The sequence below is a fragment of the Marmota marmota genome, unplaced genomic scaffold (assembly GCF_001458135.2).
Source record: "Marmota marmota marmota unplaced genomic scaffold, marMar, whole genome shotgun sequence".
Classification (NCBI taxonomy): Eukaryota; Metazoa; Chordata; class Mammalia; order Rodentia; family Sciuridae; genus Marmota; species Marmota marmota.
This window is the reverse complement of record NW_026000168.1, coordinates 14,182,438-14,197,521: the sequence shown is the minus strand read 5'-3', so window position 1 is coordinate 14,197,521 and position 15,084 is coordinate 14,182,438. Positions and strand designations below refer to the sequence as shown.

The 15,084-nt window shown below is 36.6% G+C and overlaps 1 protein-coding gene across 18 annotated transcripts in view; it reads right to left on the bottom strand.

Annotated features, from left to right (window-relative positions):
• Setd5 (SET domain containing 5) overlaps window positions 1-15,084 on the bottom strand; it is a 75,894-nt gene that overhangs the window by 7,421 nt on the left and 53,389 nt on the right. For 13 of the 18 annotated variants that reach the window (XM_015494981.2, XM_015494966.2, XM_048787067.1 and 10 more), the window contains 4 exons: window positions 13,412-13,535; window positions 6,353-6,600; window positions 2,773-2,829; window positions 396-866 (listed from right to left, as the gene is read on the bottom strand). In XM_015494981.2, coding sequence (XP_015350467.1) covers window positions 396-866; window positions 2,773-2,829; window positions 6,353-6,600; window positions 13,412-13,535 — 900 coding nt within the window. The remainder of the gene's footprint in view (window positions 1-395; window positions 867-2,772; window positions 2,830-6,352; window positions 6,601-13,411; window positions 13,536-15,084) is intronic. The other 5 variants (XM_015494971.2, XM_015494975.2, XM_048787065.1 and 2 more) reach the window with 1 other exon arrangement.

Sequence of the window (15,084 nt, the reverse complement as noted above, 5' to 3'; positions counted from 1 at the left end):
TAAAATGAATGTAAATTGCTTATCACAGTGTCAAAAACCTGGGACGTGCTGAATAATTTTTTTCCTTTTCACTGTGTTAGCCTTTCAACTGTCTAGCAAATATACGTCACATAACAGGTATTTAAATTTGTTGGATATTTATTAGTATTTTGTGCTGGGGCTGGAACCTGGGTCCTCATGCATGTCAGCCAAGTGCTCTATCACCAAACTACGTCACCAGCCCTGAATATTTACAATACTCACCAAAATATACTAAACTGACTTTCACTAGGCATGATAGAGACTAGGTTTTACTTATATGAGAAGCCTGAGCACCTGGAACTTGGTAAATATCCACCGAATTATTCGATTAATGGTCTTGGGGAGTGGGGGGCTCTGTAACATGAAAGACTTACCTTTTTCCTTTGTGGTGGGTTCTGGGGGGCAGATGGGACCCCTTCACAGGTCCTTTCACCACCAGGTGACAGGGATCCACGAGAAAGGTCTTTCATAAAGCCATGTTCATATCTGCTGGGGAACCCTTCCGCTGGGGAACAATATCCCCCATCCAAATGTAAAGGCTTCCTATCCCCTACTAGGGGAGACCCTCTATATAATCCATCTGCTCGAGGCATAGCATTCAAAGGGGAGTAGGCATACATCAAATTGAACTCTGTCCGAAATGCCTGGTCCGAGTTTCTCAGGAGGGTCTGATGTCCATCTCCACTTCTGCTTGGGAAGCCAGTCTCTGAGGTGGGCCCAATGGAGGGATGAGGAGCCAGGTCAGAATGACCTGAGTTGAGCAGGGAAGGTCTGTCAGCACAGTTGTTAGTGTTGGAATCAAGGTATCCTACTTTTGTCAAATCCAGGTCTTTTCGGTGACAGAGCTGAAAGAATAAAAATCAACGGAGACATAGGGCAGGGGAGAAAGGAAAAAGTCAAAGGGTAGAAAGGGAGATGAGAGGGGCAAAGGTGAACAAGGAAAGAAAAGAGGGATGGAAGTAGAGGAGAGAAAGCCATTAATATTGGTGAAAGTTCCACAAAGCAATAGATACAGGCCAGATTACTAAAGAATCCTGGCCTTTCCCAAAATGCTTTAAAGTCTTTCTGGATGAGAATACTGGGAAAGTTAGAATTAGGTAACTGGCCAAATGTGTCTATTTTGCCTGCTTAGCCTTTCATCAGGTTTGCTGAGTCATTGTGCACTATACTATAAGGGACTGGTGGTATAATTTGGAATATACCTGAGCCCCATGCAAACTACAGAGGTACCTTAAGATTAACTGGCTTTTGGTGTTATTAATTTTTACTATTGATGGAAGGTGGGTGTAGGGAAAAAGGTGGAGAAAAGTAGAAGGTAGACAGAAAGGCAAGTATTTAAGCTACTGGTTCAGTAAAGGAGAATGGCATAAAAGACATCAACCAACCAGTTCTTCATTCACTTTCACTGTTAAATAAGCGTTTCTCATCTCATACAACTTCTTGACCACTCAATTCTTTCTTTATCCTCTAATGTATGCCAAACATATCACAAGATCACTGGTGTTCAACATTGCAGAGCATGTGAAATGCTGAAATGTACCAAAAATAAACTTCACCTTCAATTTGGTTATCATTAGCTCTAACACCAAGATTTTCCACCACTAGGCCAACTGTAGCTTAACTGTCTACAAAGCATGGTATCAAAACCCCAAATGCCACACCATGTCAGTCTCCAAATTATATTAACTTAGAATTTTTAACAACCAGCTGAGGAGAAAGTGAGTGAGCTGTATTTTCCTAACAAGATAGTTAAAATACCTGCTACATTAGTAGAACACGACCCTTTTCCAGTTTCATACTGATTTTATAAAATCTGACAGATGCAGAGTTTGGCTAACTCTCATGGACTTTAGCCCTAATTTTTAGATTGGAAGTGAGTGGGGTTAAAGTTTCAGTAGATTCTGAGGTTATGAGACTTTCTCTTTAAGAGGAAAAAGTTTCCATGTAGACTCATGGGGTTAATGATGATTACATTAAGCCAAACCTTACAATAAAAACTCTAGCACTAAAATCTGATTTTGGCATTTCCATAGCATTAAGGTTTCTGAAAAACACACTCAACTGATATTCTAAGAGATACCACTTGTACAGCAACTATATCCCAACCACTGCAGAATGGAGGGAGGACTATGACACAGAAGCCATGGACTCAGTTTCCTTACACACCCATTAAGAAGCTATAGAGAAGATTTAAGAAAGCTGTGAGACAGAATAACTTTCCTAAGGAAGCTTCTTTAATCTATCAACCACAGCCCCAAACGTCTGGTTACACAGAGCTGTCAGATTAACCCTGGAACAAGGCATAAGTCACTGTCCAACTCTTCCAATATACACTGCTTAAGAAAATAAATATTAAAAGACAGCTCCTACCAACTTTCCTTATTTGTTAACAAAGAGACCTTATTTATTAATGACTTTAACAAGGCTCTTATCACATACTCAGCATCCATTAAACTTCTAATTCTGTTCTTCTTTAATAGAATTCTTCAGCCACCCCCTCCCCCAAACAACAAAGATCAATCCCATCACATACACATAGCTGCTTAAATTTTCCTCCATCTACATGAACAATCCTGTGTAGTCACAGTCACACAGGAAGAAAGATTCATTCAACTTGCTGTGACTGATCGGCCGCCCTCCAGCCCATCTCCCCATTCACTCAGACCCCCAGCCCTCCCCATACACTCAGGAACACACTCATGCACACTCACTCTCAGCCTCCAAGTGTGATTGAGATGGTGTGATAACTACCTCGGGTGACAGGGACTCGGGCCTATGCGCAGGGGAACTCTCAGGGGAGGATATGTTCTAGAGGAGGGAAAAGCATCTTGTTATTCATCTACTCCAAGTCAAGAAGCAAAACAAAACAAACAAAAAATAAAGCAAGCATAGATGTTAGCGCCACAACTTGGGGAGGAGGGGAGGTGTTGGATAAGAATGCACCGGGGAAATGTTTAACTGCAGAATTCATCTAAATGGATAGAATGACTTATTAAAATGCTTCCTGGGGTCTTCGAAAGCATTTAAGGAAAAACTGGTTATAATGTTTCATGCTGTAAGTAAACACCTCAAGCATACTATCAGGAAAGAGGTGAAATTTTACAGGGTTATATATTTCTTTGTATCAGAAGAAAGTTTAGCAACCTTTAGTACTTGTTATTGAAGGCATCCTACTCCCTATTCCTTCTTAGAGGAACCTTGTTCATACACCCACATCCCTTCTGATCATCCCATTCCTTCATTGACTTATATGTCTCAGGCCACCATGGTTATCCAGGGGAACATCTTAGCACACTGGGGACTAACAAGGACTGGTCAGTTTCTCTTGAATGAGAGCCCAAGGAAGTGTGAGTGATGAAATCCCTAACTTACAAGCTGGATTTGGCTCTTGGCACAATCTAATTGGACCGGAGCACTTCTAACAATATTATCTTGGTTAGCATCCATTTTACTTCAGGGAACATAGCGAAAAAAGAAAAAAACATGTATGTTCACCTAGAATCTACACAGGGTAGCACTCTCACCTGAGGCAGCACTTGCCCAACAATAGGGACTAGGAAGTGGGCTCATGATAGGTAGATGTAAATGACATGTAAAGAAAGTAATGGTGCCGACTGTGACAAGGATTCAGAATGCAAGGGCTGCGGTGAGAAAAGGATTTCCCAACATTGTGAACTCTGGATAAGTGTGGCCCTGGTGGCTGACCTATGCTCTAGTGGGTAGGATTAATGATGTTGTTTTCAGCAGAGCAGGCTTTTAGCTGTGAATTTTATTCAGTGGAGGGTGGCTAGTATCTGTGTGGAGTATGGATCTGAGAGCAGAAAGAGAAGGGAAGGGTTATTCTAGTGGAAAAGAGAGGTGAATTAAGCTTGCCTTCCCAATGTTACTTTAATTTCTCTTTCTAGATGCTGTCCCCCACACCAGCCCACTACCTCAGCACTGGAGTTTCCTTACTTATCTCCTGAATATTCTTCCCTTTTCAAAAATATTTTCCCCCAAAGTAAGCTGTTTTTTTACTTGTAATTTTTTGATATTTCTTTATCATAGGTTTTCATGGACAAAAGGCTACTCATCTGTACTAGAATATACATAGAGTGTGGCCATTAGTATCGTAATAAGGATGGGTCAGGGAGGTAAAGTTTTTCTTTTTTCTTTTTAATATTTATTTTTCAGTTATAGATGGACACAGTGTCTTTATTTTATATTTATGTGGTGCTGAAGATCGAACCCATGCCTCACGCAAGCTAGGCGAGCGCTCTACCTCTGAGCCACAATTCCAGCCCCTTCTTCTTCTTCTTTTTTTTTTTTAAATGAGAAAGGCTAAATTTCCTTAGTTAAATCACAAGTTTACAACAGTGGAACCTTGCACTGGAATTTTTGCTATTTAATATTTTCTTTCCTTCCTGGTATTCTGCTTCATTAAAATGATTTTTGAGTTTTTAAAATTTTTAAATAAATAAAAACCCCTTGCATTTGTATAGTGTTTCACAATTATTCAAAACAATATAAGGAATACAGAATGCACTGACTGCTTGTTTTGGAGGAAAACTTACTTTCTAATTTCTGTAATATCACTTATAATAATATAATTTGCCTTGATAAAGTATACTATTATATTCATATAATCTAATGGCCTCCAGAGAGAATTTTCTCTCATGATATATATATATGTATATATTTAGTTATAGATGAACATAATGCCTTTGTTTATTTTTATGGGGTGCTGAGGATTTAAACCTAGTGCTTCACATGTGCTAGGTAAGCACTCTACCACTGAGTTATAACCCAAGCCCCTCTCATGATATCTTATTATAAAATTCAAATTGCTTAATGAAAAGTCAACTGCAAGTACATAAAATAAAATTAAAAAGTTTTGAATTTGCTGCCTTAATATTCCCTAACAAGAATACCATAAGGAATCTGATAAAGAGTAATTTTTCTAGAAAGGTCAAACACAACCAGGAGTTTGTTTTTTTTCCCACCAGAAGGAAGTTTTTTTTTTTTTTAATCTTTATTTTTTAGTTGTAGTTGGACACAACACCTTTATTTCACTTGTTTATTTTTTAAATTTTTTTAGAATTTTAATATTTATTTTTTAGTTTTTTGGCAGACACAACATCTTTGTATGTGGTGCTGAGGATCGAACCCGGGCCGCACGCATGCCAGGCGAGCGAGCTACCGCTTGAGCCACATCCTCAGCCCACTTGTTTATTTTTGTATGTGGTGCTCCACCTGCAAGGCGAGCACTCCACCACTGAGCCACAACCCCAGCTCCAGGAAGTTTTGTTCCAAAAGTAAGATATTATGATCTAAAGTAAGGTACAGAACAAAGCTGTGCTTTCAATGTTATTTTCTCCTTCTGAGTATACACAAAAATTCCAGCTATTTTTACTCTTTACTCTCTCAAAAAGGCTGAATAGGGAGGGTGGGATTGGTTAGAACATTTAATGATCAAAACAACCTCTAGAGAAGTGAAAGCTAAGTACGTTTAGTGGTCAGAAAAAGTTTTCTGAGAAGAAAAAGTGTCCATTTAATGTAATTACAGAAGAAAGCAACATGCAAAAGATGAGTTAAAAAAAAAAAAAAAAAAAAAAAAACAAAAACGCATGGACTCTATTCAAACCTGCCACCCAAACTTGAATACTAAAATGATTCAGAATTACATTTTGAAACAGCTGAGGTATAGATTTCTAACTTAATCCAAAGAAGTGAATGTAACAAATTTGACTTTTATAAATGCATGTTGCTAGTCTTGTGTCCATTTTTCATTCCTAACGCATTGAAACAAGAAGGGAAAGTAACCTGGAGTGGAAAAAAACAAAAACAAAAAGACAATCGCCATAAGCCATTCTCCAATGCTTTCTAAATCTGCTCACTGAGGCTACAATGAAAATACCAAACCACCTGGCAAAGACACCTCACCCATTTACATGGAGACACAACCCATCAGTACAATCTAAGCTCTCAGGCTGCTGCTACTAATGGTTACTACAGGCACCTAGAAGCCTCTTTTGACCAAAGTATACAGTAAAGATGTAAAAAGATCCAGCATGCTAATACCTAAAGTTAAAGAGACTGAGGAACTGCATGCCAAAGAGAAATGAATGTGATCTGTGGTAGCACTCTTCCTATTCTGAGAAGTACAGGGGCTGCCAAGATGAGAGGCTACCAGGTTAACAGGCCACACTGACCCTGAGATTTTCCATTCTCTTGGTGAGATGGGGAAGGAAGACAGTAAAGAAACATTTGAAATGACATTATATTTGAAATGAAGAGGTACAAATGATGATTTTTCATATCTAGTACACCCCCAAAACCAAACCCAAATCACCTCAAACTGCAGAGGAGTGTTGCAGCGACTAGCAGTAGTAAGAGACGTGATTGGCGAGAACATGAGGCTGTATCCATTTCGACACTCCTCTTCTCCTGGGTAAGTCTGGCCAGGTGCGGTCAGTTGGGGGCTCTTTGAGCCTGAACTGGAAGGGGGTGGTGTGACCGGAGACAGAGGCCGAAGTAACTTGGTAACATTCTGCTCCATCAGATAGCGAGACTTCCATTTCTTTAATGGGCTCAACAAGTCTGTGAAATACAAAGCTCGCATGAGAGATGAACTGTAGCTTAATGGGAAGCTCTGTAGTCAAGCTATTAATCTCTGACCTATAATGACTTGTACCTCTTTTGCCTCATCTCATTAAATTAACTCCTGCAATCAAACAAAAAATCCATAGAAACTCTTAATTACAACTGCACTGAAAATAAGTCTTAAAGCACTCTCTCAGAGAAATTCAAATTATTCTGACAGTTCTTTCCTTTTGAAGACACTTAGGTCTGTTATGTTGCCCATGCTGTGCTGCCCACCATCCTGCTGCCTTAGCCTTCTAAGGAGCTGGGATTACAGATGTGGGCCACCACACCCAGCTCTGAATCTGACAATTCACATGACTGATACACAGAACTAATTTACTGTATCAGAGCAAAAGAGAAATTCTTCCTATCACACCAAGCTTCCAAAAATTTTAAATCTGTGTTACTTTGTTAAAATCACCTTCTACTTAACTGCCACATCACCAACTAAAACTATTGGCATGCCAAATTGCATGTGCCGTTTACCTTTTCTTATGTATTTGTGCCCCCTTTCAATGGTTCTATAACATTTTGAGCAGAAAAGGCATACATGGTTCCTTGACATGGATCTAATCTCTAGTGAAAAATGTGTATTGATTTTTATAAATATTTCTCTCAACCATTAAAAAAAAAAACTAGATGTTACTCCTTTTCTCATTTGGCTAACCCCATTTTCTATACTTCTTCAGTCTACTTAAAAAGCAAATTACTACACTACATATGTCAATGACCTTTCAGGACAAAGCAGCCTACTTACTGGAAAATACATATTCCTAATTCTATTCATTGATTGATTTAACAATGGCCATGAATTTACTTAACACCTACTATATGCAAATCACTGATGCATAATAACACAGGTAAGTGGGAGGAGATAGTCAAAACATATTCTATTTTCAGGAGCTTAAAAATTTGTAAGAGAAGCCAGGTGTGGTGGTGCATGCCTGTAATCCCAGCAGCTCCAGAGGCTAAGGCAGGAGGATTTTGAGTTCAAGGCCAGCCTCAGCAACTCAGTGAGACTAATAAAAATTATAAAACAGGGCTGGGGATGTGACTCAGCAGTTGAGTATCCTTGAGTTCAATCTCCTTTACCAAAAAAAAAGTAAGAGAAAGCACATATAAAACATGCTTGATACGTTTGATGATACTGTTATGTGTTAAAAACAATAGTTAAAGTCAAGTGCGACAGTGTGTGCCTGTAGTCCTAGCTACTTGGGAGACGGAGAAAAATAATTGCTTGAACCTAGGAGTTCAACTCTAGCCTGGGCAAGTGTTGTGTGTGATTTTTACATACTAGGCACTGTTCTATGTGTTTTATGTGAAATATCTGATTTAATATTAACAAATCTATAAATCCAGTAGTATTGTCACCCCACGTTAAACAGGAGGACATTGCTGCATGTACGGAGATACGAGGTAATCTAGCTCCTGTCTTCATTTTATTATTTATTTATTTTTTTGTGGTGCTGGGGATTGAACCCAGGGCCTTGTGCATGCGAGGCAAGCACTCTACCAATTGAGCTGTATCCCCAGCCCTCCTGTCTACACTTTAATCACTATGTTGAATTACATCCGCAAAGCTTAGTGAAAGGAGTGAACCTATACCAGGACTTCAGGTAGAAGTTTTGGGTCAGCAGTTAATGATTAGAATAAAACTGGTAACTGGGAAACTATCTGGAGTTAAGAGGTGTAAGGCACCGATGAGGGTAACCTATTTAAATGCAGAGAGAAGAATAAATGCAAAAATATTGGAGATGTTTATATTCTTTCTGGTATCTCAAAAAATTTTTTTATTTTCCTACACTGGAAGTATATTGATGTTTTCCTTTTTTTTCCTCCTAGAAACTAAGTTTTCTCTCCTCTTTTTAAAAAAGTGCCTAGGTATTAGAAAAGGAAAAAACAAACATGTAACACAAGGATTACATTCAGAATAAGTTTTTAAATATTTCAAGAGACTTATATAATAAATAAATAAATAATAAAAAGACCTCTGTTTTGTTAGGTCCAACACTGATAATTATTAAAGTCAAGTAAGTGAAGTGATAAAGTTCATTGTAGAAAAACTAGAAAATTTGGGTAAAAACTATTGCCTGCGAATCAGTCTACAGGAGACTCATTTAACATATTTACTGAATACTTATGACATTCTAATGTAAAAAACAGACCTGACATTTCCCTTTATGAAGTTTATAGGCCAGCAGTCTTTATTACTTACTTTCCCTCCCTTTTTATTTCATTGCATAATAGTTGTTACCCCCCACCCCTTTTGTGGTGCTGGGGATTGAACCTAGAATCTTGTGTGTGCAAGGCAAGCACTCTACCAACTGAGTTATATCCCTAGCCCAGTTGTTAAACTTTATGTGGTCAAATCTATTTGTACTTTAATGTTTTCTAAAACTTCACTCAAGTACTTCTCAGGATTATTATATATGTAGGGCTGAGATTGTGCCTCAGCGGTAGAGTATTTGCCTGGCATGTGTGAAGCACTGGATTAGATCCTAGGCATCACATAAAAATGAATAAAAAAAAATAATAAAAAATCTTTATTTTGTATTATGTCCATCTATAACTAAAATTTTAAATATATATATAAAACATTATATATGTAAAAATACATACAAAAGTTGAAATCATACTCACAAATTAATGCACTGCATTAAAACCTTCTTTCTTAACATGGTCTTAATGACTCCTGTGTTACTCACACTGCTTAATAATTACTTTTACTCAGAAATACATGGTAAAAACCTTGCTATGAAAAGAAATAAGTCTGTAATTCAGTTTTTTAAGGGCTGCATGGCATTAATATTACCAAAATTTTATCAGCTTAAGTACCTTTCATTATTTTGCTATTATAAATACACTTCAATGAACAAAAATTTGACTCCTACATATTTTCTGCACTTGTTTCATTGTTTTTTCTTTCTTTTTATTATGACAAATGGCTACATGAAGGATTTTTAAACGAAAAGAATGTTCACATGTGTTTACTAAAATTGTATTTATTCTCTTTTAAAATATATTTTTTAGTTGTTGGGAGACCTTTATTTTATTTGTTTATATGTGGTACTGGAGAGTCGAATCTAGTGCCTCAAACATGCTAGGCAAGTGCTCTATCACTTAGTCACAACGCTGGCGCCTAAAATTATATTTATTCTTGTGAAAACTGCTTGTTCATGTACCTAAGCCTGCATTTCATTGGTCTTTTTCTTGACTTGTTGCAGGCTCTCTAAATAATGATACTGATCCTTTGAAAAAAAATGTTTCAAATGCAGTTTCTTGATTTGCTGCCTGCTTTTAAATTTTATTTAAATATTGTCTTTGCTATGTAATGTTTTATGTTTTTACTTAGTCAAATGCATGAATCATTCATTTCTTTGATTTTCTGCCTCTGATAATCAGGAACATGTGTCTGACACCCCACCCCAAGACTATAAAAATACCAGCGGGTTTTCTCTTTATCTCCAGGTACAACTGTTTAACTTTCATTCAGGTTTATTTTCTAGTGTTCTCTCTTTTTAACTACTATGGACAGAATACGCTTCTCTATTTTTATGATCTCTAGTACTTTTTTTTTTTTTTTAGTTAATTCTCTTGGGATTTCTAGGCAGATGATCACATTACTTGTACATGACAACAACACATGCACCCTTTCTTTATCAGTACTTTTACCTGTTATTCTTTTTATTTTAAGTAGTCTCTTTGGCTAACAGTTCCAGGATATGTTAAATAATAATAGTGGGATAATTTGATAACCTACTTCAGGGCTTAAGTGGTTTTTACAATGAAGTTTATAATTGGCAACTGTTTTTACATAGATTAAAACCAAGCATGTTATTTTATTATTAAATTTGTAATAGCCAATGTGCCATTACTGTTCCTTCCCTATTTGATCAACAAATGAATTATATTAATAAATTCTCAAGTATTAAACTATGTTTACATTCCTAAGAGAAGTGGTCCCTAGGACATTTGGTCATCATATACTATTCTTTTAATACAGACTTAAGGTGCTAATTAAGATCACAAATCTAATTTAAAACTGTTACTATACTGTTTTGCCCTTTTTTTTAGAGAGAGAGAGAGAGAGAGAGAGAGAGAGAGAGAGAATTTTTTAATATTGTATTTTTTAGTTTTTGTCGGACACAATATCTTTGTTTGTATGTGGTGCTAAGGATCGAACCTGGGCCACACGCATGCCAGGCGAGCGCGCTACTGCTTGAGTCACATCCCCAGCCCTACTGTTTTGCTCTTTAAGTTAGTTCTATTGCTACATAATTTAAACTTTTAGAAATTTAAAGTCTTTTTTTTTTTTTAATATACTTTTTCAAAGTTGTATATGGGCACAATGCCTTTACTTCATTTATTTTTATGTGGTGCTGAGGATCAAATCCAGTGCCTCACATGTGTTAGGCAAGCACTCTACACCGAGGTACAACTCTAGCCCGAGGAATTCAGAATCTTTAATGTAACTAGTATTCATGTTTGAAGAAAGAATACTCTGTGTAGAGTAACAATTATGGATCTGATACTGTCTTGAGCATTTTATGTGCTATTCAATCTCATATTAGCCCCATAAAGCAAATATCATTATTCTCATTTTACAGATGAAGCTTAGAAACACTTAGTAACAACATATAGTTGGTAAAGGACAGTATTGATTCTCAAATAAAGGTCTATTTGATTCTTTTCACTATATTGATATGTCTCCCTTATTAACGTCTCTTTGGTATTTTTTTTTTTTAAGTTTCTTTTAGACAGACACAGTACCTTTATTTTATTTATATGTTTTTATGTGATGCTGAGGATCGTACCCAGTGCCTCACACATGTAAGGCGAATGCTCTACCAACTGAGCTACAACCCCAGCCTCTCTTTGGTATTCTTGAAAATAACAACAAAAAAACCTCTAACAAATATTTCCTCAATATTTATACTAACTTTTAGCAATAAGTCACTCAGGGGCGTCTAACCATTGAGCCACAACCCCAGTCCTTTTTTTGAATTTTATTTAGACACAGTTGCTTATGGCTTTGTTCAATTGATGAGGCTGGCTTTGAACTTGCAATCCTCTTGCTTCAGCCTCCCAAGCCCCTGGGATTATAGGCATGCACCACCATGCTTGGCCTAGTGCTTAATTTATAAATTTTTTCCTTATGTTTGTTAATTTTAAGTGAATCCTCCCACTGTTTGCTACAGACTAGAGCAAAAGCTCAAAAAATGCATTGATAACTAACAGTCTTAATTCCCCACTAAATAGGGCATGTAGAAACATGTACTTTCTAGTTTTCAAGGCACTTTTCCTTTAAGTCTCTGCCAAGTCAGGACATGAAGTGCGGTATAATCTCCTTTTCTAATCTTACTTATACACCTACATAATACACAGCAGACACACATACACACACACACATAGACCATCTCACCTAAATTACTCTAACTAAACTTCAAAAGCTGCCAGTAGCTGGGCATGGTGGCACATGCCTGTAATTCCAGAGGCTTGGGAGGGTGAGGCAGGAGGATTGTGAGTTCAAAGCCAGCCTCCCCAAAAGTGAGGTGCTAAGTAACTCAGGGAGATCCTCTCTCTAAATAAAACTAGAGATGGGGATGTGGCTCAATGGCTGAGTGCCCCTGAGTTCAATCCTTGGTACCCACCCCCTGAAAAAAACCTGCCAGTAAATTGATAATACTGATGGAAATCTGCCAATGATTTCTGTGGCTGGTCTCAAATTTTTGATCCTTCTGCCCCAGCCTCCTGAGCTGCTGGGATTACAGGAGCATACCACTGTGCCCAGCTAAAAGCAGAGTTTTAATATAAAGCAAATGTTACTAGTAAAAGTTTATTTAACTGAATTCAAGTTTATAATTATCTAACAAGTTTATGAATATAAAAAAGATTTTTATAAAAATCTGAAATATTATCTTGTGAGCTATAGCTTTATATAAGCTTGAAAATCTAATTTATTTTGGTATTTTGACTGAGTAACATTCAGAAAACGGATGTAGAGATAAACTTATGGAAATAACAAAGAAATTTCCCCTTTTGTGTTGGTGCCAGGTAATGGCAAAGGTTAAAAGCACACACTCTTAACACTGAAATACACCCCGGACCTGAAATATTTTTTCAGTTGACATGAACAGGAGAAACTTTGTTAAAAAGACTGTACTAAATAAGTTAACATGTCACCACAAGTTAATATACGAGTGCTTTCAAAGAGAACCCCTTCAAGAGTCACTGTGAAAACCAGTGGTGGAATTTTCATAGCCATATTGTTCAAAAACTCATAAGGAGCTTAAGTTGAATTTAAAGCCATGTCTTCTTAAATATTTTATACTAATTATACAAGTTCACTTGAAAACAACCAATTAATAACAATTTCTTATATTTATTTCATTAATCCTCTGCCCCTCAACCATGCCCCCAACTCAAACACTTACAATTTTTCCCTGAATATTAGTATTTCACTTTCTTGACTCCCCCCCCTTATAAATATGAATATATATTCCTAAACTTACTACTTTAAATGTATCTAACCTTTTTTATAACCATTTCTGCTGTTATCTGTATACTGTCTAGTTCCTTCTTTGTCGTCCTTGGAAAACTGATCCCTGACTTGAGATCTCTCTCTTCCTCTGTAAAGACAGATGTAAAGTAACTATTTAGAGAACATGCTATTTCTTTTTTTATATCAGAGTACGAATTCTGAAATTTTTAATGTGGACCTCAAATAACGATTGATCATGTATTTAGAAAGGTTTTAGATACATACCTGCATTGTCTTTGCAGATACTAGAATTACTATTCTCATTACTTTGGTATAGTTGCTGCGTTCTAGTCTCTTGGGGTACAGGTGTTTGAGTCATCCCTTCTTCCAAGGCTTGCTTTATCCAGCGCTATAAGGGGGGAAAATCAGAGAATTATCAATAACACCTTAAAACATTTCAGTACTTATTTTAAACACACTAAACTAGGTTATTTTACATCAAGTGCTGGGAGAGGCAATCCAACACATTCATTCAATAACATGTCAAATCTCAATCTCCAAAATAAGTTTTGTATTTCACTGTATTAGAATACTACCCGATCAATTCCTCTACCAGAAGAAATTAAGGGGGGAAGAAAAATACAAGTAAAAACTCCAACTATCATACTGCTTAAGACAGGGTAAATGGGGAGAAATAAGGAAGAAATCTTAACATTTATTTAAGAGACTGGTCAGGTCATACAGAACAAAACTAGTACAGAAATACGTGCCTAGAAAGAAGATAAAGTTTGATCTCTTATGAGTTGTCTGCTCTATGCTGGGACATCTGAAGAGATAAAAGATTCACAGGAGGACTTTGGATGAGAATAAATAGCTCTTTACTACACACCAAAAGACTTACTCAGAAGTGGAATAACCTATGAGCTTCCCCCAATCAACTAGTTTGGTTAAATTATGCAGGAATAATGCAAATCACCAGAAAAATCAAGTCAAAAAGAAGACCTCTCTAATAAGTTACTTTCTTTGGTAGTGAATATTGAAATCTAAATTGATGAGAAATAAATTTAGGTCAGACTGTAAGCCTACAAAAATTAGGATAGTAAGAATTTATATCCTGTGGAAGAGAGAACATATATTACCTATAATGTATCTCTTAAGATACATAGTTGTAGGTTCCTCACTGTTCTGTGGTTCCCCTCCCCTGACAGAAGACAGATTGAGTTTTGATAAACATCATTTTCTAAGTTAGACTCTCCCTCAAATGGGAAGAGTAAAGGTGAATAAATTTCACACCTTTAAAGAACATGTATTACAGATAAGCAAATATTCTTTCCACCAAAGAGAACAATTCTGATAGATTTTCCCTTTAGAAACTTATGATGTAAATGTCACTGTGGTCTGCCAAATGAAAACAAAAATAAAATTGTGAACATGAGGAGATGGGAGTGAATCAATACATAGAGGAGACAGGAGTGAATGAATATATAAGAGACTCAAGGGTCATCTGAATTTCATTAATATTCTAGGATATGACCAGGTCACTGAAAAGACAAGACCAAAAACTCCCTTACATACAGAATACCTTTAGAGCTGAAAAGAGATCTTAGAGTCATCCTGTCTAAAGCATTCATTTAACAGAGGAGAAAATCTGACTTGGGAAGACGTGAGTGAAAAATCCTTTGTCCTAGATACCCTTAGTACAAGTTTTTTTTTTTTCTCAAGATAAGATGACAGCACTCTAGAAGTTAATTTTTTATAGTGTCAAGTAGATGTACCCACAAAAAAATTTTACATTCTGGATCTGATGACCACAAAAATGGAACATTAAAGAAAAACAGGGGTATTCTAGGAATAAGATGCTACCACAATTGATAAGGTTAAACATAGCAAATACGATCAAACCTATTCTCTTCCTTGGCCTGTTGAAGATTCTTTTTTTTTTTTTTTTTTTTTATTTT